General features: G+C 28.7%; 8 protein-coding genes across 8 annotated transcripts; 3 read left to right on the top strand and 5 right to left on the bottom strand.

The window, feature by feature from the left end:
• Positions 1 to 2,398: 2,398 nt before the first annotated feature.
• On the bottom strand, positions 2,399 to 3,086 carry BX663DRAFT_437583 (uncharacterized protein; the record flags this gene model as incomplete). Its single annotated transcript, XM_051523240.1, has 3 exons — positions 2,399 to 2,748; positions 2,805 to 2,883; positions 2,961 to 3,086. Coding segments are annotated over 3 exons (555 nt in total), but the record flags the coding sequence as incomplete, so codon positions are not given.
• A 2-nt stretch (positions 3,087 to 3,088) lies between these two features.
• BX663DRAFT_437646 (U1 small nuclear ribonucleoprotein of 70kDa MW N terminal-domain-containing protein) lies at positions 3,089 to 3,498 on the bottom strand (the record flags this gene model as incomplete). The annotated part of the gene is made up of 2 exons (XM_051523241.1): positions 3,089 to 3,214; positions 3,298 to 3,498. The coding sequence occupies 2 exons, from the start codon at positions 3,496 to 3,498 to the stop codon at positions 3,089 to 3,091; spliced, it is 327 nt and encodes a 108-aa protein (XP_051381469.1).
• A 1,065-nt stretch (positions 3,499 to 4,563) lies between these two features.
• On the top strand, positions 4,564 to 6,941 carry BX663DRAFT_553273 (Poly(A) polymerase central domain-containing protein; the record flags this gene model as incomplete). Its single annotated transcript, XM_051531432.1, has 7 exons — positions 4,564 to 4,709; positions 4,767 to 4,915; positions 5,055 to 5,116; positions 5,194 to 5,247; positions 5,312 to 6,233; positions 6,561 to 6,742; positions 6,807 to 6,941. The coding sequence occupies 7 exons, from the start codon at positions 4,564 to 4,566 to the stop codon at positions 6,939 to 6,941; spliced, it is 1,650 nt and encodes a 549-aa protein (XP_051381468.1).
• A 1,427-nt stretch (positions 6,942 to 8,368) lies between these two features.
• BX663DRAFT_514555 (uncharacterized protein) lies at positions 8,369 to 9,145 on the top strand. Its single transcript, XM_051528330.1, has 3 exons — positions 8,369 to 8,390; positions 8,540 to 8,731; positions 8,831 to 9,145. Exons 2-3 carry the CDS (start codon positions 8,727 to 8,729, stop codon positions 9,096 to 9,098), a joined length of 273 nt encoding a protein of 90 aa, XP_051381467.1. The 5' UTR covers positions 8,369 to 8,390; positions 8,540 to 8,726; the 3' UTR covers positions 9,099 to 9,145.
• Positions 9,146 to 9,525: 380 nt separating this feature from the next.
• Positions 9,526 to 9,972, bottom strand: BX663DRAFT_437658 (uncharacterized protein; the record flags this gene model as incomplete). The annotated part of the gene is made up of 2 exons (XM_051523242.1): positions 9,526 to 9,668; positions 9,801 to 9,972. The coding sequence occupies 2 exons, from the start codon at positions 9,970 to 9,972 to the stop codon at positions 9,526 to 9,528; spliced, it is 315 nt and encodes a 104-aa protein (XP_051381466.1).
• Positions 9,973 to 13,001: 3,029 nt separating this feature from the next.
• BX663DRAFT_487626 (uncharacterized protein) lies at positions 13,002 to 15,242 on the top strand (the record flags this gene model as incomplete). The annotated part of the gene is made up of 11 exons (XM_051524762.1): positions 13,002 to 13,095; positions 13,158 to 13,302; positions 13,376 to 13,545; positions 13,622 to 13,799; positions 13,860 to 14,184; positions 14,241 to 14,349; positions 14,420 to 14,634; positions 14,705 to 14,802; positions 14,867 to 14,941; positions 15,030 to 15,136; positions 15,181 to 15,242. The coding sequence occupies 11 exons, from the start codon at positions 13,002 to 13,004 to the stop codon at positions 15,240 to 15,242; spliced, it is 1,578 nt and encodes a 525-aa protein (XP_051381465.1).
• A 372-nt stretch (positions 15,243 to 15,614) lies between these two features.
• BX663DRAFT_487625 (RTC4-like domain-containing protein) lies at positions 15,615 to 16,589 on the bottom strand (the record flags this gene model as incomplete). The annotated part of the gene is made up of 3 exons (XM_051524761.1): positions 15,615 to 15,890; positions 15,963 to 16,420; positions 16,490 to 16,589. 3 exons carry the CDS (start codon positions 16,587 to 16,589, stop codon positions 15,615 to 15,617), a joined length of 834 nt encoding a protein of 277 aa, XP_051381464.1.
• A 3,156-nt stretch (positions 16,590 to 19,745) lies between these two features.
• On the bottom strand, positions 19,746 to 21,617 carry BX663DRAFT_514542 (Mu homology domain-containing protein; the record flags this gene model as incomplete). Its single annotated transcript, XM_051528329.1, has 7 exons — positions 19,746 to 19,879; positions 19,950 to 20,181; positions 20,266 to 20,502; positions 20,565 to 20,690; positions 20,769 to 21,117; positions 21,186 to 21,448; positions 21,541 to 21,617. 7 exons carry the CDS (start codon positions 21,612 to 21,614, stop codon positions 19,874 to 19,876), a joined length of 1,287 nt encoding a protein of 428 aa, XP_051381463.1. The 3' UTR covers positions 19,746 to 19,873.

The raw sequence follows: 21,617 nt of genomic DNA, 5'->3' as shown, positions 1-21,617 counted from the left end.
ATTTTTATTTCATATATAAAAAAGTGAATCCCCAATTCGTCAACAGTAAAAATAATATTTACTGCAGTCCAAAGGTGGCCGCGTGGAGGCTAGGATTCGTTGCACCTTCTTTGTTCTTGTATTTTTTATTTTTACTAGGAGGTTAGAAAAACCATAGCGATCACAATATGTAACGCCCTCTGAATCAACAAGATACCCTACAATGTCCTCCTAATTCAAGGAGGGCAAGATAGGGTGTCTTCCTCATCAAGAGCCCGGTACATAAGTGGTAACCATGAGAAAAAGAATTTCCTCCTAGGGCAGGGAAGAAGAAGAAGAATAAAATAGTATTATTTAATGATTTACCTATAGAAGAAATAGTAATAATAAAGAAGATAAAGAAGAAAAAATAACTTTGAATATCTACTTTTTTATAAGAATAAGGAGGTCGTTGTTGTAAATTACAGTCACAATCATATGAAATCGATAAGAATATGTGTTACCCCACATTTAATACACACATACACACAGTTACATTATTTAATTTTCTCCCTTTCTTATAAAAAGTAACAATGTGTAAAATAGTAAAATGTTGTCAATTTTATATCTTCTTTATGACTATATGAAATGTATTTATGTTAAAGAAAAGAAAAGTAAGTAAAATAAATGTCTTTTTGTTTTCACTTTTTTGTTTATATTCTCATTAACTTTCTTTTTCCTATTTAGGCAATTAATATGCATCTCATTTGTACAAAATATTACTATTTTCTAACAAGGGGTATTTAGTAAGTCTAGTCTCCCTTATGTCGTACTTAAAATCACTCTTTTACTCTTATTTTGTTGAATGAATCAAAGATAGAATGTATGTAGAAAAAAAGTCAACCTTTGTGTGTGTGTGTTTATCCTTTACTACATTATCTTCTTTAATATTTATGGATTCTATATAAAGTAATAGGGGAGGAGGAGAAGATGTTAGAATAAAGTGATTCTATGTTAAATGAGGAAAATATAGAAAAGACATCTATACTAGACTAGTAGTCTTTTTTTATCATATTTGTTCTTTAACTCACTTTAATAAGTAAGTATAAAAGTAAGAAAAACCTTTCTATCGTAATGACCTTGTCCTTTTAAAGAATCTTGTTGTATTCACTCTGTAAAAGTCTATCGCCCACATATTATTATTATCAACATTGAGAAAAAAAAATAGATATATTTATATAATAAAGAGAAACGCTTGAAAGCCTGAACATAAGTACAGCATATTTTCTTAAATAAGATATACTATTTTACAAGCCAAATAACAAACTATTAACATCTTATTCTTACAAGGGCTTATATGTGTAAGTGATAACTACATTATGTTCTCTTATCGAGTTTATCTAATGATTCTATTTATGTACACATTTATAGTGTCTTTGGTCTAATATATCCATAATAAAGAAGTCTATTGCATTACACTATTTTTTATTGTTCAATATATTGTAAGCAGACTCTCCTCTTTCTCCCGCTGTTTATTTTTGATACCTACAAAAGTAATCATATTAAAGGTCATTAAACCTTTCATGATGACGACGGGTTATGATGAATATAGAACGAATGATGTACGCGTATAAAAAGGTTATTGTTCCAAATAGAGTATAATTGCAGATATAAGAATATGACGCTATCAGTAAGCATACTGCATATTGCAAAATATTATTATAGTCAGTACATTCTGCTTTAAGCATATACATATACAACTATTCATTTATTACACCATCCTACCAAATACATTATTATAAATTCTACAATACAAAGGTTAATATATTATTTGTTGGGTCGTTTTTTTTTTAATAGATAATCATTGAATAAAAAACACTATAATTAAGGGAACCCTTCACCTTTATAAAAAGAATTTATACGTTTCTTTCTTTACAAAAACTCACCCATTGGCACTAGAATGATTATTACTCACCTTTTCTTATTTTTTGTATTATTTTATAAATGTATGTATAGAATGAAATCACAGTACAACTTACGACCAAAATGTCTTACCCTTATTTACCCAATCTTCTTGAATAAAAAATAAAATAAAATAAAATAAAATAGACGTTATTATAAATATTTTTTTTCTTTTTCTTAAAAATAAAAAAAAAAAAGAAAGTTATATACAAACGCATTACTTTCCCTTGCTTTAAATAGTATTATATACATATATATATAAATATATATATGTATATATGTGTGTGTGTGTGCGTGTATGTATGTATGTATGTATGTATGTATATATAAAAGCTGAAAACAAATGAACCATTTTTGTTTTTTTTTTCTTTTCTTTTCTTAAAAAAAATAATAAAAAAAATAAAAGAAAATAAAAGAAAGAATATACACACCAGTAGCATATATGTACAGCATATACGATTGTAAGGGAGGAAGTGGATTAATATCTATCTCTTCTACTCATACGATCTCTAGATCTATCTCTACGACTACCGTATCTATCACCACGTTCTCTATATCCTCTTGGACTTCTGCTTCGTGAGCGCATACGAGATCTTCTTCGATCATCATCTCTTCGACTATAGCCTCCATAACTTCTATGTCCTCGATCACGTTCATGATATCTATCACGACTCGTGTGACGTTCAGAGGAAGACTTTTGCTGTTCTCTACCACCAAGGCCACCACCTAATCTACGAGGTCTCCACCCTTTAACAGTACGAGCACGTTCAACATCAACTAAAATACGACGACCCAATATCTTTAAACCATCTGCATCCTTATATGCCGCTAATATATAAATGAGCCTATGGTTATTTTTATTTAATCTTTACATCGTCACTTACCACGCATATCTTTTTCTCTTTCAAATTCTATAAAAGCATAACAGCGAGACTTTCCTTGTTTATCACGTACAAGACGAATCTACCAAAGAGAGAAAAGAAAAATATGGATTAAAGTTGTCTTTTTTTTTTAAAAAAAAAAACAAGTTATAATAGTACCTTTTTAATTTGTCCATAGATTTCGAATTCTCTGACTAAATCACTTTCCATTAATTCAGGACTTAAATGAGTAACAAAAAGAGTATTGAAAGGATCACCATCAATATTTGAATCCTTTTCAGGATCATCTATATATATGTATGTATATATATATATAAAAAGATTAGAAATAATTTTAATAAATACGTGTACAAGTTACATTCTTTCAAAGCAGCTTGTAATTCTTCATCAGCTTTCTTTTGTTTTGCTTCAGCCTACATGTATATTTAATTTAATTTATAAATAAACTTGTAATAACTTGATATCAGCAAAGTTTTTTTTTTGTTTGTTTGTATACCTTTTCTTTTCGTTTTTCAGATAGTGATTTCCAAGGTACATAATCGGGATCATAATTTTTCAGTTCATCAACTAAAGATGCAACACCAGTAACAATACAACCAACACGTTTCTCTGGATCTTTGTCCAATGGAGGCACATAAGGTAAAGGTGGACGTGGAGCAAATAATTTTAACAAATTAGGAGGAAGTTTATCAGTCATTCTGGGGGTTTTTTCTTTTTTTTTTTTTGTCTTTTTGGTTGTAAGTTTTCCTTAATTATTATTTGAAAGGAAATAAATAAATAAATAAAAAAAAAAGAATATATGAATTTGATATTTTTGAGGTGTGTTTAGTAGTTTTGTTTGTGACTGCCTTTAATTTCAAAAATAAAAAATGGCGACTTATTGTTGTGTATTGACTCTTTTTTATAATAATGAAGGATTGAACAACAGTCTTCTTATAGCAGCTTTCAGATGAAAAGTTTTATTGACTTTATGTTATACTAGTCTATATCGTTCTAAAAGTTGAATGTATAAATATATACATGTATATATATGTGTGTGTATGTGTATGTGTATAGATCTAGTAGATATTAAAAAAGGTTAGAAGATAGTATTTACTTTAAACATACCAAGATAATTTATGAGCTATTTCCACTACCTTCTTATTAGATAATCGCTACTTTATATTGTTGCAACTAGTAGAATAAATTTTAGAACAAATCTAACCTTGCATAAAAAAAAGGTAATTATAAAATAGAAAATATTAAATTACATATTAACTACGCATATTGCAAATGAAGGGGAAAAGTATTCATATTTGACCCTTTATTTTAAATATCTTACTGCCTTTCTTATTCCTTTTTTATTATGAAATTACAGTCTATTAAAACAAGCGTTTTATAGGTGATAATAAATCTATTTTTCAATGTTTATTTTCAAGTGGTAAACGAAGGCAAAACATAATAATAATAAGCCCATTTTAAGTTTAAAGTTGATATAGTATGATTTTTCGATTTTAATTTTACTAAAGAAGTTTAGGGTACATGTCCTAAAGAAAGATCAAACCAAATAAGCTTCATTCTCGTTCATTACCTGAATTTCAAATTTTTGATTAATTTTTTTTTTTTTTTTTTTTTTAAAAAAAACATTTGTCATGAACCTTTTACATAGTGTCGTTCTTTCTATTTATTTTATTTTATTTTATTTTATTTTATTTTATTTTATTTTATTTATTTTATTTTATTTTATTTATTTCATCTTTCATTTATATACACATTTATAATCATGTCACAGCAGCAACCTTATTTAGGTATAACTAAACCACTATCTTTATCAGTACCAACAATACAAGAACTTGAATTGACAAAAGATCTTCAAAAAACTCTTGAAAAATTTGGAATGTATGATAGTAAAGAAAAAACTGCTCAAAGGTATTTTATTTTATTTTTTGATAACCACAATGTTGTGTTTATTCATCAAATATATAGAGAAGCTGCTTTAAAACATTTAGGCGAATTAACACGAGAACTTGTGCAGTCCATCTGTAAAAAAAGAAATATACCAAAAGAGATTGCTGATGCTGCAGGTGGAGCTATCTTTACTTTTGGTAGTTACAGATTGGGTGTAAATTCAGCAGGTATAAAAATAATAATAACATAATACATATAAAAAAAAATTTTTTTTCTTTCTTTTTTGTAACTCCCTTATATACTAATTATCCCTTTTATAGATGCCGATATTGACACTTTATGTGTTTTACCAAATATTGTATTTAGAACAGATTTTTTCGAAATATGGTTCAAATACTAAAAAAGTTCCATGTATTTCTGAAATTACAGTAAGTTTTTTTTTTTTTTTTTTTTTTTTTAATACTATTTTACTTTATTTATTATCTAATCTAATCTATACATCTAGTCTGTACCAGATTCTTTTGTACCTGTTATCAAGTTTAAATATAATGATATTCCTGTAAGTCATTATTATTATTATTTAGATGATTCTCTATTATTTACTCTTATTTTTTTTATTTTAGATTGATTTTGTTTGTGCAAGAGTCAGTCTTCCTCAAGTGACAGAATCAACCAATTTAAAAGACGCATCTATTTTACGCGGCTTAGATGATCGATGTATTCGTAGTATTAACGGCACACGAGTAGCTGATGAAATAATTCGTCTTGTACCCGATATTGAAACATTCCGTATCGCTTTACGGTGTATAAAATTATGGGCCATGAGGAAAGCAGTTTATTCGAATGTTTTAGGTTTCTTTGGTGGTGTCGCTTGGGCTATCTTGGTAGCTCGTGTCTGTCAATTATATCCAAATGCGTGTGCTAGTGTGATTGTCAGTAAATTCTTTAGTCTTTGGAAGAGTTGGAAATGGCCGTTACCTGTCACACTTAAACCTATTGAAGATGGACCACCCCTTAACCCTTCCTTGAGGCCTTGGAGTCCCTCATTAAATATAAATCGTACGCATCGTATGCCTATCATTACACCTTGCTATCCGAGTATGTGTACAACTCATAACGTGACAGCCTCTACACAACGTATCATCTTGGGTGAATTCAATATAGCATCACAGATCACTGAAAAAATCATGCAAGGCACTTTACCTTGGGCTTCCTTGTTTCAATCTCATGATTTCTTTCGTAACTACAAGTACTATCTTCAAGTGATCGTAAGCAGCGATCATCCAGAGAGACAATTGAAATGGTCAGGACTTGTTGAAGCCAAGTTGAGACATCTAGTGACTAAACTTGAGCTTGTTCCTGCCCTTGCCCTTGTACATCCCTATGTAGAAGGATTCAAATATGAATTTACATGTGAGAATTCTGAAGACGTGTATGCAGCTACACATGGACAAATTATACCATCAAGAAGAAACAGTTCAAGAAAGACGATGAAAATTTATACTAAAGTATTTTATTTAGGGCTCTATATTAGGATAAAATCAGGTAATGTATATATATTCATATATGTATATATAAATATATATATATATATATCTATATCTATATCTATAAAGATAGATAAATAAATAAATACAGATATGTATATATATATGTATACATGTATATACGTATACGCATACACACACACATGTATGTATGTATGTATGTGCACGTGTGTGCGTATGTGTATGTGTATGTGTATATATAGTTATTTATTATATATTCCAGTCGTACGTAACTCATACATTTATGTATTCATTTTACCATATACATATATATATATATATATGCATATATATCTTCATATCTTCATATATGTATATTATGAAGGTGAATCAAGGACATTAGATTTAACAGCCCCAATCTATGAATTCATGAATATGGTAAAAAGCTGGTCTGAGTTTAACTCTAAACATATGGGAATAGCTGTAGAAAATGTAAGGCACACCAATTTGCCCGAAGAAGTTCTTCCAAAGAGAGAGATAAAGATGTCAAAAAGGGCGTTATCAAAGGTAAGTAATATATGTATATATACGTATGTAACATTTGCTTATGTACTCTTGTTTCCTTATCTAGTCACCGTCACCTACTCTACAACCTACGATGGTTAATTCCAGTGTAATTGTCAATAAGAAAGTGAAAACAAATACTGATAATACGATACCCCCTCCAACAGACACTGATGTAAAAACAGCATCTGTAGCTGTGTAGCCTATGATTGTATAGAAAAAAAAAGGGAAAGGATAGGTATCATATAAATACAACCAAAAAAAAAAAAAAAAAAAAAATGAAGCTATTTAAATTCTATGAATGTATAGCCCCATATGACAATAAGAGGGAAAAAAAAAAGGTAAGAAAGTTAAAGAGGCTCATTAAAAAAGAAGAAGAAAAAAAAAAGAGAGAAGAAGAGTGTGAAGTCGTTTTTTATTTTCTCTATTTTCTTTTTCTTTTTCTTTTTTTCTTTCTAAAATACAAATCCTCTTTACTTTCTTCATACTATTTACTTATCTCTTTTCTCAACGCTCTTATGTATACAACAATTAAAAGATTCTTAGTTAATTGTTTTTGATTTTTGTATATAGAAAGTATTTTGTACATATAAATATATTTAACATTTGAAAAAAAAAGGGGGGGATTCGTTTATTGCAAAGATTAAGAAAATGATGTCTACTTCTTTATATTCAAAAGCAAACTATCTTTGTGTATGAAATAGAATACTACTACTACATCATCATTGTCCTATAAATAGAAAGGATTCTACAATAAAGTGAAGAACACTACCAACTAAAGTTATTATTTATTTGACACGATTAACTCTAAACAAGCTGTTGTAGCACTTTTTTTGATACTAATTTTACTTTGCCTTGTGCTACCAATAAGAAAAAATAATAATCTATTTTTGTATCCACATTGAGAAAACAGCAGCTGTTTTTTAAAAAAAGATATGACTGACAAGCAAATTTTTTAAACATGTTTGTATGCAAACAATAACAACAACAACAACAACACATGCAAACCTATTATACAATAAACGTCAGATGACGTTCCTTTTTTCTTTAACAGGTTTATTTTGATCAGTAGTAATGAATAATAGCAAGAAGTTGATTTATATCAAATGAGAAGAGGAAAAAAAAAAAAAAAAAAAAAAAACTTTTTTTTCCCTTGATAATAATCATTAATTAAAAAAAAAAAAAAAAATGATATCACTACTATTACGAAAAGAATTAGACAGGAGATTTAAATCCTTTTTAAGTTAAAGACTTTGACATGTTTCAGTCTATATCAAATCATGCAGAAATGAAAATAGGTTGTCTTTAATCTACACTTCTATTTCTGGAGGGGAAAAGGCAGAAATAAATACATGTGTGTGTATGCTACGAAAAAAAAAATAAATAATATCTTTAATTTATGCAACAAAGTATTAAGGCTTATGATCATTTATAATACAATTAATTAAATAATTTTTTGTTACAATTAATAATATATTAGCCACCTTTGAATGAATTTCCTTTTACTTTTCATCTCGAGTCGAATCATTTGACAAGTTCATTTGATTTTTTTTTTATTTTTAGTAATAAGGTCATTTATGATCAATAGAGTGGTGTATGCAGTTTCTTTTTTTTTTTTTTCTTCTTCTTCTTTAAGAATACAGGATTCTCGGTAAAGTCAAGTTTTAGTTATGAATGAATATTGGAGATGATATTATTTCTCATCACTCTCCCTCCAACTTTGTATTGGATTCTAAACATCTTTTTTTTTTACTTCTAACGTCATTTCTAATATTGCTTTTTTTTTCGAGTACCTAAAAGAGATAAGAAAGTCTTTTGTTGTTGAATTTTAAATTTTGTCTTTTTAACCTCACCTTAGACTGGGAGGGGAGAGAGGGAAAAAAAAAAGAGTATCTTGTAAGAATAGAATGGTTAAAACAAATGTGTATTTATAATGACTATGGTAAAATAGAGCAAGTATAAAGCCCTCTGATAAGAAAACAATCGGATGAGGTAAGTAGAGTACAAGTTGATACAATAGTACGATTACTACAAGTTAAGAAGAAATAAACTGCATCTAATAAATGAAGCCCTTTTTTTTAACACTGCTAGATACTACTTTGTTTTAGTTGATAGCGAGGAGGGAAAAGAAAAAAGACACTTCAACTTATTACTATTCAAGTACTATTTTACTAAAGTTGTAGTAATACCTCCTCCCCCTCTACCTCAAAAAAAAACGATGTTTATGTTTAATATCATTTGTATTTTAACTAACTATGGCTTAAGATACTTTGTCTACTATTATTATTATTATTATTACTATTTAATACTAATAACTTTAAACAAATTAGTTTTAAACATTTTTTTCAGTTGGCAATAAATCACACCCGTAACAAATTGAGAAACCGCCTGTTAATAAGAAAGAAAGAAAGAAAGAAAAGAAAAAAAAAAAAAAGCCGCACATTGACATTGCAACTACTACGACTACAACTGCGACTACTACTATTACTACTACTACTACTAACTACTAACTACTACTACTACTACTACTACTAATATGTATTATTTATTTTTATTACATTGGATGGAATATTATGTACAACGAAGAATTTAAAAAAAAAATTAGAGGGTTACATTAAGAACATACAAGTTAAATTGTTGGTATTAATGATAATAAGGATAGTGGTATTATTAGAATTATGTGTACATGTACATATGTTATATATGTTTAAATATATAGTGTTGAATAATAGAGCGTCTTTTTTTTTTTCCAGTTTTAGTTTTAGTTTTAGTTTACATGGTTTCTCTTATTTTTTCTTTGTTGATAAAGAAATAGCTGACGAATTAGATCTTTTACGTTTCCATTCAAATACAACATGCTGACGTACAGGTTCGCAACTATAATCATCTTGACCTATTATTATTTTAAATCGACCCTTTTGAATAACACCTGGTACAGTCAAATTATGATTATTCTTTAAAATGGTATTTGTAGTCTCATCGTAAGAAGGAGTAGAGTGAGTACGTGATAAGACTAGTCTGCTATTACTACAGCAACAACTATTATTACTATTACTACTACTACTACTACTACTACTACTACTTTTAGCCATAACTGGCGTATGAGTCGTGTTACATTTCCAAAAATCGGAATCCCAGATATGGCTTGTTTTTGACGACGAAAATTCAGTAAAATTAGAAATGGATGTCATTTGAGTAGTAGAAGATGTAATAGTCGCAGTCGTAGTAATCATATGTTCATTATTATTATTATTTATATCTTCAATTAATATTTCGTTCATATCATCGTTGTTACTTGAAGAAGATTTAATTTTAATTCCAGTTATCTGAGCAAATTCCTTAGCAGTCAAGTCCTCACATTTTATATATTGTGGTCGTTGCTGTTTATTATCATGACATAAAACTTTTTCAGTAGCAGCAGCAACTGTCATGGGTGAAAATTTTTCTTGATTTCTTTTTTTATTATAATATTTGGATGATAGCAGTGCTAATCCCCTTTTCCATTTTGCAGTAGTAGTAGTAGTTGTTTGTTGTTGAGGTGGGTTGTAATAGAGGGCAACCAATGTCATTAAAAAAAGGATTGTAATAATAATTGTTATTCATAAATTAAAGAGAGAGAAAAAAAAAAAAAAAAAAAAAGGGAGAAAGTGGATTTTTCTTCTTTTTTTATATATTTGTTTATAAATTACAGTTGTAGTCTGCCGTCCGAAATAGCGAATTTCAAAATTTAATCTGCGGATTTTTAAAGCCTAATGATTTATTTATTTTATTTTATTTTATTTTATTTTATTTTATTTTATTTTTTTAAATAGCGTACTTATCAGCCACTTTAAAATTTCCTATCTAAAAATCCAAACAGCAGATTTTTATGATCTATGAATGCCTTAAGAAGTAACTGTTGTTTCTTTTTTTTATCTTGATAAAAAAAAAACCAAAATTCTTTATTTTAAATACTTTAAAATATCAACAAGAATGTTGAATTAAGTTTCTAAATACATCTAGAAAATATACAGTACATTATTGCATGTTACCTCAAAAATTTCTTGTACAAAAATCTTCTTCTTTACCACCAGATTTATTATTATTGCAATATTCAACAACTCAGGGGGGAGGGGTTTACTCTTTATTTGATTTTTTTTGACTCACTAGACCGAATTTTCCAAAAGAATTCAATTCAGGTGATCAAATGAAGCCCTTTTTTTTACTGCTTGAAGTTAACAAATAAGCCTATGATTATGAGTTTTCTTTCTGGGAAAAGAACGGGTGCTGTCTGTCACATTTCGTTTATTTGGTGGGAACTATTCAAATTAGTGTAGGTCAGTCATCTTAAAAAGCACAAGCCTTAAAAAATATACAATGAATAGTTTTTATTTATCTATTTATAATGATAAAAAGAATTAAAAACACGCATACACACACACACACACACACACACACACACACACACACACACACACAGATAGTCAACATGATGACATTATATGTAGTATAGATTACTTCACCCTTTTCATTTTGTTGTAATAATAAAAGATAATAAACTATCTAGAATAAGCTATAAATGTAGACTGATTTTTTTATTGCCTAGAATATAAACATATTATACATTATTTGCCATGAATAAATTGTGAATGTCATGCTTATTTTCTTTTTCTTTTTTTTTTCTTTTGACTGTGCTATCACCTTTTTCCTAACACTTTCAATGCTAGAGTTTTAAATCATATTGATCCTATATATTCATTTGATGTGTCGTAATCTAATAGTATAGGATTGGTTATTATAGCTGAGTACTGAGAATTGGTTAAAAACTCTAAATACGGTTTGTATGATTGTTTAATATCAGTATTCTTTTTTTTTCAACTGACTGTTTATCTAAATGAGTATGTCGAGATTTATCGAGAAAGTTGTGCTCAAGTGATATTTTGACTTATTATCGCAGTATCCTCTTCTCTTATAGATGAGATAACGGGCGCATTAAACGACTATATGCCCATGATGGTTTTTTATTTTCCTCTTATGATATGTCATTTTGAAATTCTCCATTTAGAAGAGTCGTATGTAATGAATATCTTACTCATTAGACGGTTGTCTCAATACCTTCAACTCTTTGCCAATTACTCACACTAGTACTCTTTGGTCAACAATTCTCCTCTTTAGAAAAGACGTATTCCTTTAACTGAATCTGACCAATGTTTTTTTTTTCGAATCCACTTGATCCTAGAAAAAAAAAAAAAAAAAAAAAAAAAAAAACTTTCCGTACTTTACAAGCAATGTAAATTTCGGGAATTTAAAGCTTTTTTTTTTTTTTCCAAGGTATTTCTTCTTCTTAAATAACCAAATGACGACCCGGTCCTATTTGTACCATCTATGGGAATCTTTAATGAAAGAAGAGAGAGGGAGAGCGAGAGAGAGAGAGAGAGAGAGAGAGAGCCAAGAAAAAAAAATATTTAGATAAATAAATTTATGCAAGTCGTTGATATTATCATACAATAATAGCTGTCAAATGTTTACATATTTTTAGCAATTATAGGGCGGCAAGTATTTTTGTATTCCTGACTTTTTCACTTTTGATAACTTCTTGAGTTTGTTCTGACTTTTATTATAACTTATATCCTGCTGTCACGATCAAGATATCATCTTCTCTGTTGAATTTTTTATTTTATTTTATTTTTGTTTCTTTTAAAAAAAGTGATAATAAATTACATAAAGAAAAGAAGACAATATACATGCATATGATACATAATATGCATATACAAAAATATATGTATACATGTATTTATTTATATATCTTTTCATATTCATGGCTTTTATATAACCTAACTCTGTTTATACTCTGACTGTTATTTCTTGTAATAAATATGCATTGATTAACCAATGAGAATTTCGCGTAAAGCTATTTTCAAAATTTTATTTATTTATATTTATATAATATGATCCAGTCAAATACAATGAATATATAATATCTATAAATATATGTCATACATAGAAATGTGCAGATTCGAGAAAAACTAGACAATATCCATTAGTTCTAAATTCAACTCTACTGCATTAATCATATGTACAATTATTATCTTAATGTGTGTGTGTGTGTGTGTGTGTGTGTGGAGGGGGGGGTTTATTTTTACCATTAATTGTGAAATACAAGCCATTCCTTCTCCGTTTTTTTTTTTTTTTTTTTTTTTTTTTCCTGTAAATACTTCTATTTCCCTTTTTTTTTGTTTTGTTTTTTTATTTATGCATACATTTATGCATATACATGTAGATAATGATTGAAACAAAAGTTAAAAGTAACAACAGTGAAAAGCATAACAATAGCATTACTTCACTTGAAAAGGCAAATCTATATAGTGTATTCGATCGTAATTATCCTATCATTTATCCAAAATAATTCCTTTCTCATGTTATTGTTTTTTTCACTTAGATGAAAACGTATTGCCTTCAGTATTACCTATTTATAAAGAACTAAACCAAGTTGACTTGCAAATTCATCATTGGAAAATTGATGACTGGACTGCATTAGACAATCGTAGTCATGGCCCAATTTTTGAAGCAGCAGGATTTCAATGGTATAAAAAGATATCTATTTTATTCATGTATATACGTGTATCAATAATACTCTATATACATTCTATTAAATAGGCGTATCTTGTTATTTCCAAAAGGAAATAGTCAACATGAAATGACTTCCATTTATCTTGAAGTTGTTATGGATACTAAATCAAAAGAATATAATAAAAATTGGTCCGTGTGTGGCCAATTTGCCATTGTCATTTCAAATCCTGACAATCCAAAACATTTCTTTGCTAATCGTAATAACCATTACAGGGTTTATCTTTATATAAAAAAAAAAGAAAATTGGTTTGTACTCACTTTTTTATTTTATAGATGCTCATCATCGTTTTTGTGACGAAGAAATTGACTGGGGCTTTACTCGTTTTCATGATATCAAGTCATTAACGAATGGAAAAGAACCTTTTATTAACAGTCAACATCAAACAACTATTTCTATCTTTTTAAGGGTTGTTAAAGATGAAACAGGTGTCTTGTGGCATAATTTGATAAAGTAACTGAAAAGAAAAAAAAAGAAAAAGAAAAAGAAACATTAAATTCTCTGTTTTTATAGTTATGATTCTCGTAAAGAAACAGGTTATGTGGGTATTCGAAATCAGGGAGCAACTTGTTACATGAATTCATTAATTCAATCATTGTATTTTACCAATATATTTCGAAAAGCAGTTTATAAAATCCCAACTGAGAAAGAAGATCCAACAAATAGCGTCGCCTTAGCTTTACAACGCTGTTTTTATAATTTACAATTTTCAGATGATGCCGTTAGCACAACTGAATTAACAAAATCATTTGGTTGGGATTCACTAGATTCTTTTATGCAACATGACGTACAAGAGTTTAGTAGAGTTTTACAAGATAATTTAGAATTAAAAATGAAGGTTATTTTTTGAGTAATAGACGTACATGAAAATAGGTTCTTATATGTTAATTCTAGGGTACACCAGTAGACGGTGCAGTGACTAATATATTTATGGGGAAAATGAAAAGTTATATAAAATGCATAGATGTTAATTATGAATCCTCTCGTGTGGAAGATTTTTACGGTAATACTAATAACAATCATTGTTCTCTTATTTTTTTATTTTATTTTATTTATATATTTATGTATATCAGATATTCAGTTAAATGTAAAGGGTTGCAAAAATTTAAAAGAATCTTTTGAGAAATATGTAGACGTCGAAGTCATGAATGGAGAGAATAAATATATGGCAGAAGGTTATGGCCTTCAAGATGCGCATAAAGGGGTTTTATTTGAAAGCTTTCCTCCAGTACTTCATCTTCAATTAAAACGATTTGAATATGACATGCAAAGAGATACAATGGTTAAGGTAAATGTTACAAGTATTTTACTTGTCAAAAAAAAACATATTTTAACTCTTCTTTTCTTTTCATATATAGATTAACGACCATCATGTATTCCCAGATCAAATAAATCTTGATGAATTTTGTTCTACACCATGTTTGAAAAAAGAAGAACGTAATTATATTCTTCATGGGTAAATCTATTCTTATTTTCCATCGTATTTTATTAATTATACTTATTTTTTTTTTTTTGGTTAGTGTACTAGTTCATAGCGGTGATATAGATGGTGGTCATTATTTTGCTTTATTAAAACCTGAAAAGAATGGGAAATGGTAAGAAAGAAAAAAAAAACCAGGCATATATGTATATAAATAGATATACTCGATATAGATGTCTCTAATGAATATATCTATTTAAAAGGTTTCGATTTGATGACGATCGTGTTACTCCAGTCACACTAAGAGAGGTATTTGAAGATAACTATGGAGATGATCCTTTACGGCCAGCAAACGAAAATGATGATGATCGTAAATATATAACTGATGATCAAATTCGATGTACAAGTTTAAAGGCCTTGAAGCGATTTACAAATGCTTATATGCTTGTATACTTTCAAGAATCAAAGATAGATGAAATATTAGCACCTATTCCAAATGAAGAGATACCAAAGCATTTAAATCGTTCATTGAAAGACAATGCAAAAGCTTTGAAAGATGAAGTATTAAATAATCTAATATGCTCACAACAAACACATCATCATCATCAACTACTACAACAACAGCAGCAACAACAACAACAGCAGCAGCAGCAGCAGCAGCAGCTATCACCACCATCACAACAGCAACAGCAACAACAACAAAAATCTGGATCACCGCCTAAACAAGCTCAAATTCGGTTGAAGAAAGCTGAAAAACCAACTAATGATAAAAAATGTCATATTATGTAATATATTATATAATGTATTGTTGTTTCTTTCCCTTTTTTTTTATATACATATACGCTATATCATTCTTTTTTATTATCTACATCAACGCTAAAATAAACAGTACTTCCGTATTCTTGACTTTCAGACATAATTGATTTTGCTTCTTCTAGAGTAATTTTGTTTTGTTTATCTTCTCGGATCAATCTTATACCACATTCAGGCACAAGCACCTGTTGAAGAAATTCGACAACTGTCAATGGTGCTGCCTTTTCGTTATTCATATAATCCGTCTGTAAGAATAAACGGTTTAATGTGTCCATCATTTTATCAGATCCCTTATTACCATAGTAACCTGGCTATATCATTATTATCAACGTCAAACGATTCTAATCCACTTGTTTCTATATATACATATCATAGTGTCTTACCAAATACGCTTCAAACGTTTTTAATACTTCATCTGTATTCCTTGCCTTAGTGCCCAGCTTCTCAAATCGTTTTAATGCATTATCCAAAAATGAGCTTGGAAGACTTTTATCAATAATCGATTTTAATTCTCCTTGAAAAGACATGATTCTTTTATCAATTAAATTAAAATCGATATGCTCTGGATATCCCTTTTCTTTAGCCATCGGTTTATATTTTAACTCAATCTTATGAACTCTACAAATATTCTTTTTTTGATTTATGTCTATTTCTAAAGGCTCTGTTAAAAAGGGAAGAGGTGTTTCTCCTTTTTCTTTACATTGAGCAACATAAGATTTGTATTCTTCTTGCTTTTCTTTATCATGTTGAGTCTCTTGATCTTTTAAACTTTTAATCAATTGACCAAGATTGGGTGGATATGGAGGATAAATGATTTTGGCGCAATTTGGACATTCAAAAGCTTTAAAGAAAAAAAAAAAGGGGGGAGGGTGAGAACTTGATTAAATGCTTATACATTGATGAAACATACATTCTTTTTTGATTTCATCAAAGTTATTCATCTTGACATCATCAGGAACAACAGTTTGCCTTTTATTCTGTGTTGGTAAGAAAAATTTTCTTCTTCCCATTGTAAATCCAGTCTGTTTTATTCTTTTATTATTTGAAACTTCATTATCATTTGTCGACGATCGTTTATTATTCATTATAGTTGTCAAAAAAAAAAAAAAAAAAAAAAAATAAAATAAAATAAATAAATAATAATGTGTATATAAAATAACAGCTGAGCTGACTGTTATTATCTGAATTTCCCGCCAGTAGATAGCTTAACTATTAAAGGGCGGTGCAGCTATTACAAATAATTGCAAATACTGTTTATTAGGTGTAGTTATTATGATTCCCCAAAATGAAGCAGAATATAGATTAAATCAATATATAACGAAAATACATTTCTTGACTATTTTCCCAAAAAAAAATAAAATAAAATAAATTAGGATATAATAACTCAAATTAAACGCGACTATTTCTTATAAGTTCATTAATGATACTTCAAGTTATTTATAAGTTTCATTCTCATACATTTGGTTTATTGCTGTAAGTGACAAAAGCTATACTGTAAGACTCCTATTTTTTTTTTTTTTTTTTTTTTTTTTTTTACAATTGAAAGAGATAAACCTAGGACGCTCAATTTCCGCTACGAAATCATCAACAAGTGGATAGAGGCCAGTATTGAGTTCTAGAAAAACTGTGTGTTTATTGATGAAGCTGGCTTTCACTCCCAACTGATGAGAGGGCGTGCATGGTCGAAAGTTGGTACTCCAACAAATGTAAAAGTGCATACACACAAAAAGACGTTAATTTGAGCATGATTGGGTGTATATGTACTAGAGGAATTATAAGCTTTACCAAAGTTATACCTTTGAAAATAGGGGATGCTGAGTTGATAGAGAACAAGTTTCATTCCGAGTTATCAGCTAAAAAAAAAGAAAAGAAAAGAAAAAGAAAGCGCAATATTGAAGAGCCTAAAAAAACAAAAGCCTTTAAAGAAAGGCACTACGGCTTATCATAGAGTCAAATATATAGAATCTGTTATGGATGTACTTGACAGAAATGAGATGAAAGGGTTTTTTATTATCATGGATAATTGTAGAGTACACCACTCTAAATTTGTTCTTGATACCATTGAAAAAAAAAACAATGGGGATACAAAACCATTATTCATGCCATCTTACTCTCCGTTTTTAAATCCCATCGAAGAGTGCTGGTCGAAGATTAAAAAGTGGGATTAGAAGAGACCCCTTGAAGAAAGGTGATGAAATGACACCTCGTATCGCTGAAGCATGCAACACGGTGATTGCAAAAGACTGTTTGCAGTGGTGCAATACACGCTGAATCTTATTGGGAGAGATGCATTCAGAAAGAAAAGGGATTAAAATAACTAATGCCTTGTCCTTTTTATGTGTAAAATGTCTACAAATTATCACTCTTATTTTTTAAATAAAAATCAATTTTTTCAAAAATCTCAAATACACCTTTTTCGGAAAATTTGCGCACTAGAAATGAAAAAATTTGTTCACATGAGAAAAAAAAGTTCGAAACAATTTATTGATATAGAATTTCATACACATATTCGTACACAGTGTTGTATTTATACACAAGATAATAAAACATAAATGTTGAATATTCATTACATAATAATGTTTTATCATGTCAAACATAAATTAGGTAACTATTAAACGTAAAACCTGCAAATGAAGCCCTTATTGAATTAACGATATGTCAAATATAATACCAGATCATGACTGTTGCTAATATCATAAAGAGGTCAATATTTAACACAGCACAACACCAATGAAATAGCATCTACAAATATCATCTAGAACTACCAAGAAAAGCATAAATCGCCAGATAGTTTGTACAAGAAGAATAGTTAGTTAATATATTTTTTTTTCTAATAAAATTTATTCTTACTTGTGCTTGTTTCTCACGATTTGTTTTATCTTCTTAATATTCTTAAATTATACAACAATTTTTCATATGCTGTATTGCCCAAGTCAGTTCTAATAGTATATAAGTAAGGAAAACGCTCTTATGAGACAAAAGGGAAAAGGATAAAAGTATGTTATGATTGTAGTTGTCTTTATAATTAAATTAAGAAAAATAAACCGTCATTCATTACATGATAAAGAGGTTATTCACATAAAACTAGTATTTTGAACTTCACAGCATAATACTCATTCTACACTCAGTTTTAATAACAGTCATTGTGTGGGCATTCGAGCATTATATACATTGTATTATGTATGTAATAGTAAGAATTCAATAGGGTTATTGCTGTTATATTCGATTTCATAATTATTTACACATCATACATATTATATATATATTTATAATATTATGTAATAGCATCTTAGAGGATGATAATAATAATAATAATGGCATATAAATAATTGGTATTATTGTTATAGTGGGAGGATTCACTGTGAATTAATATTAACGCGTTACTTAGCCCAGAAATACTAATTGGGTATACTTTTGGTAACAGCGACAGCTTAGGGAGAATAAAGATAAAAGTATACGTTATTACAAGCAGGATTATTCAGAGACAATATTTACACAATGCTTTATTATAGCAGTATTCACCTGTCCAAATCCAATTTATTTTCGATACTTATGTGAAGTGATAATAAATAAACAAATAAATAAAAAAATTCAATATTTATGCTTTATTTGAAATAAGCTACTTTAATATATTGCATGCATAAAAAAACAATCTTATTAAAGAGGTATAATTTTACATGTATACGGAATAGACCTATTCTCTTTAATATATTAGCAGCATAATTATTCTCTACAAATAGGTTCTTTAATAACAGTATGAGTTCATTTGTCAGCAAAATATCATTTTTCAATTCATGACTAATAAACAGGAATTTTGTCCATGTGATAAATAGAGTAAGGAAAGTATATGAAACACATCAACTCAATTCCATCTTAGAACCCAACTTATTTTAATAAATTAAATTAAGGATTAAACTGTATAATATGGCTGGTCATATAAACTTTACACTTATTATATTAACTCTATAGACTAAAATAACAACATAGATTCTTCCTTATTCGTTATCTGAAGGTAACATCTATGTTTTCGAAAAAAGCCTTGATACTTCATATACCCTTTGCTTTTAAGAGTTATGTAAACATAACAAAAAAGGCTTACTTTTCTCTGAATGAAACGAATAAAATTTAGAGACTGTAAACGGTATGAATATATATATATATATATATATATATATACTTAACAATATCTATGATATGATATATAAAGTATGTATATAGTATAGCTTTAGCTTTAAATTGGGAAAGAAAGGGTGGGGTATTATATAATAATCACTATATTCACTGAATATACTTTTTAAAACTAAAAGAAAAAAAAAGAAGAAGCTATTAACATATAACTCTACATTCAATTATAATATATTATACTTTACTCTAATTTGATAAGATCCTGCCTTCGTCATATATCTCACCCATTTAACAGACTGATATCCGCTCTTTTCAAATACTTTTAAGAATCTTACAAGTAAACCAGAAGAAGTGAACATTAAAACTTGGAAATCCATTGAAATTGGTGGTCTTGACCAAGCACGCTTATGGGTCATTGAAGTCAATATAGCTTCACCACTTAAATTAAATTCAGCTTGGCCTTGGAATCGAGAAATCCTTTTTAAATAATATTAAATAATCAGTAAATAATTTATCTCTCTTTCTCTCTCTCCTTCTTTTGTTATTGGACATAAAACATACTTCCAGATTATACAATTTTCTGAAGGCGCATACTTTGCTTTGCCGCCAGAGCCTACTTTGACTTCTACTTTAGCTGAATTCAAAGGAGTAGGAATTTTTATAATGACATTGTTTGCATAAAGCTTTGGTGAAAAATTCGCTTTGATACTAATATTATACTCTACACGTGTATTTCCAATTTCAGTAACAACAGGGTGAACTCTAAAAGGCAAATTTACATTTTCAGTTGTACGATATCTATACAAAATAGAAGTGAGTAGGCAAATGATAATAATAATAATAATATATGAATATAGTACTTCATCAATTCAAATTCACCATCTGGAGGTACAAAACTAATGGTTCTATCTGTATCAAATTTACCAAGTTTTACACATTGATGAAATTGACAATCATCAATTTCAACTGCATTTGCGCGACGTGATCTATGAATATCGTCAATTAGTTTATTTTATCCTTTTTTTTTCAGTTTGGGGTTACGAAAATAAAGAAAAAAAACTTACGCTGTACGATTAACTGCATCTTTATCAAGTAATAATTTATCATTTAAACCAAATTTACATTCAGGTGTACCAGATAAATAAGCCCTCATTAAAATCTGACCTGCTACATCTGCTCTTAAAATAGTCCCTGTATTGCTCATTAACAAATTGACACTTTCAATAACATCAATAAATGCTTCATTCTTTCTGTATTTTATGTCATTTCTTCTCCAAGAAATAGCCCCTGTAGCTTGAATAGTAATTCGACTCGAGTCTTCTACTGCTCTTTCAGACTTGACTTCCTCTGTTGTTATATACATCTTGAGTGTATCTGTCTCACTATTTTGAGGATAACCAAAATCAAGAATTTCTAAATATTACAATCAAGTAAATATCATGCTGATATTGGCAGGTGAAGGAAGTGAAGAAAATAATTACCATCTAACAATTCATAAATTAATACAAAATTGTTTTTAACAGCCTCTTCATCAAACTTTCCGAAATAGCTTCGACCAATATTAACAACACGATAGCAAAACTCGAAAATTAAAGCTGCATTAGCGTTCCATTTAGTAACTGCAACAATATAGAGGTTTTCATGGCGTACATGAAAGAATGAGGTTGAGCCCAAAGTAACGATGGGAGAACGAACATCTGTATTTGAAATGACTTGAATTCGAAACATGTCTGCAACTGAACGTCTAGTATGTATATAAATATATATATATATATATTTATATATTTGTTAATTATAGTTGAATAAATAAGGATGAAATAGTCCAAAGTGATTTACCTCAAGTCATGTCGGTAGAGTCGAGAGATAAGAACCTCTCCCTTTTGATTATAGATGAAAAATGCACTAATCATGTT

This window comes from Cokeromyces recurvatus (assembly GCF_025118155.1).
Source record: "Cokeromyces recurvatus strain NRRL 2243 chromosome Unknown BX663scaffold_18, whole genome shotgun sequence".
Classification (NCBI taxonomy): domain Eukaryota; kingdom Fungi; phylum Mucoromycota; class Mucoromycetes; order Mucorales; family Mucoraceae; genus Cokeromyces; species Cokeromyces recurvatus.
The sequence above is the reverse complement of the archived record's forward strand: the minus strand, read 5'-3'. Positions and strand labels throughout refer to the sequence as shown.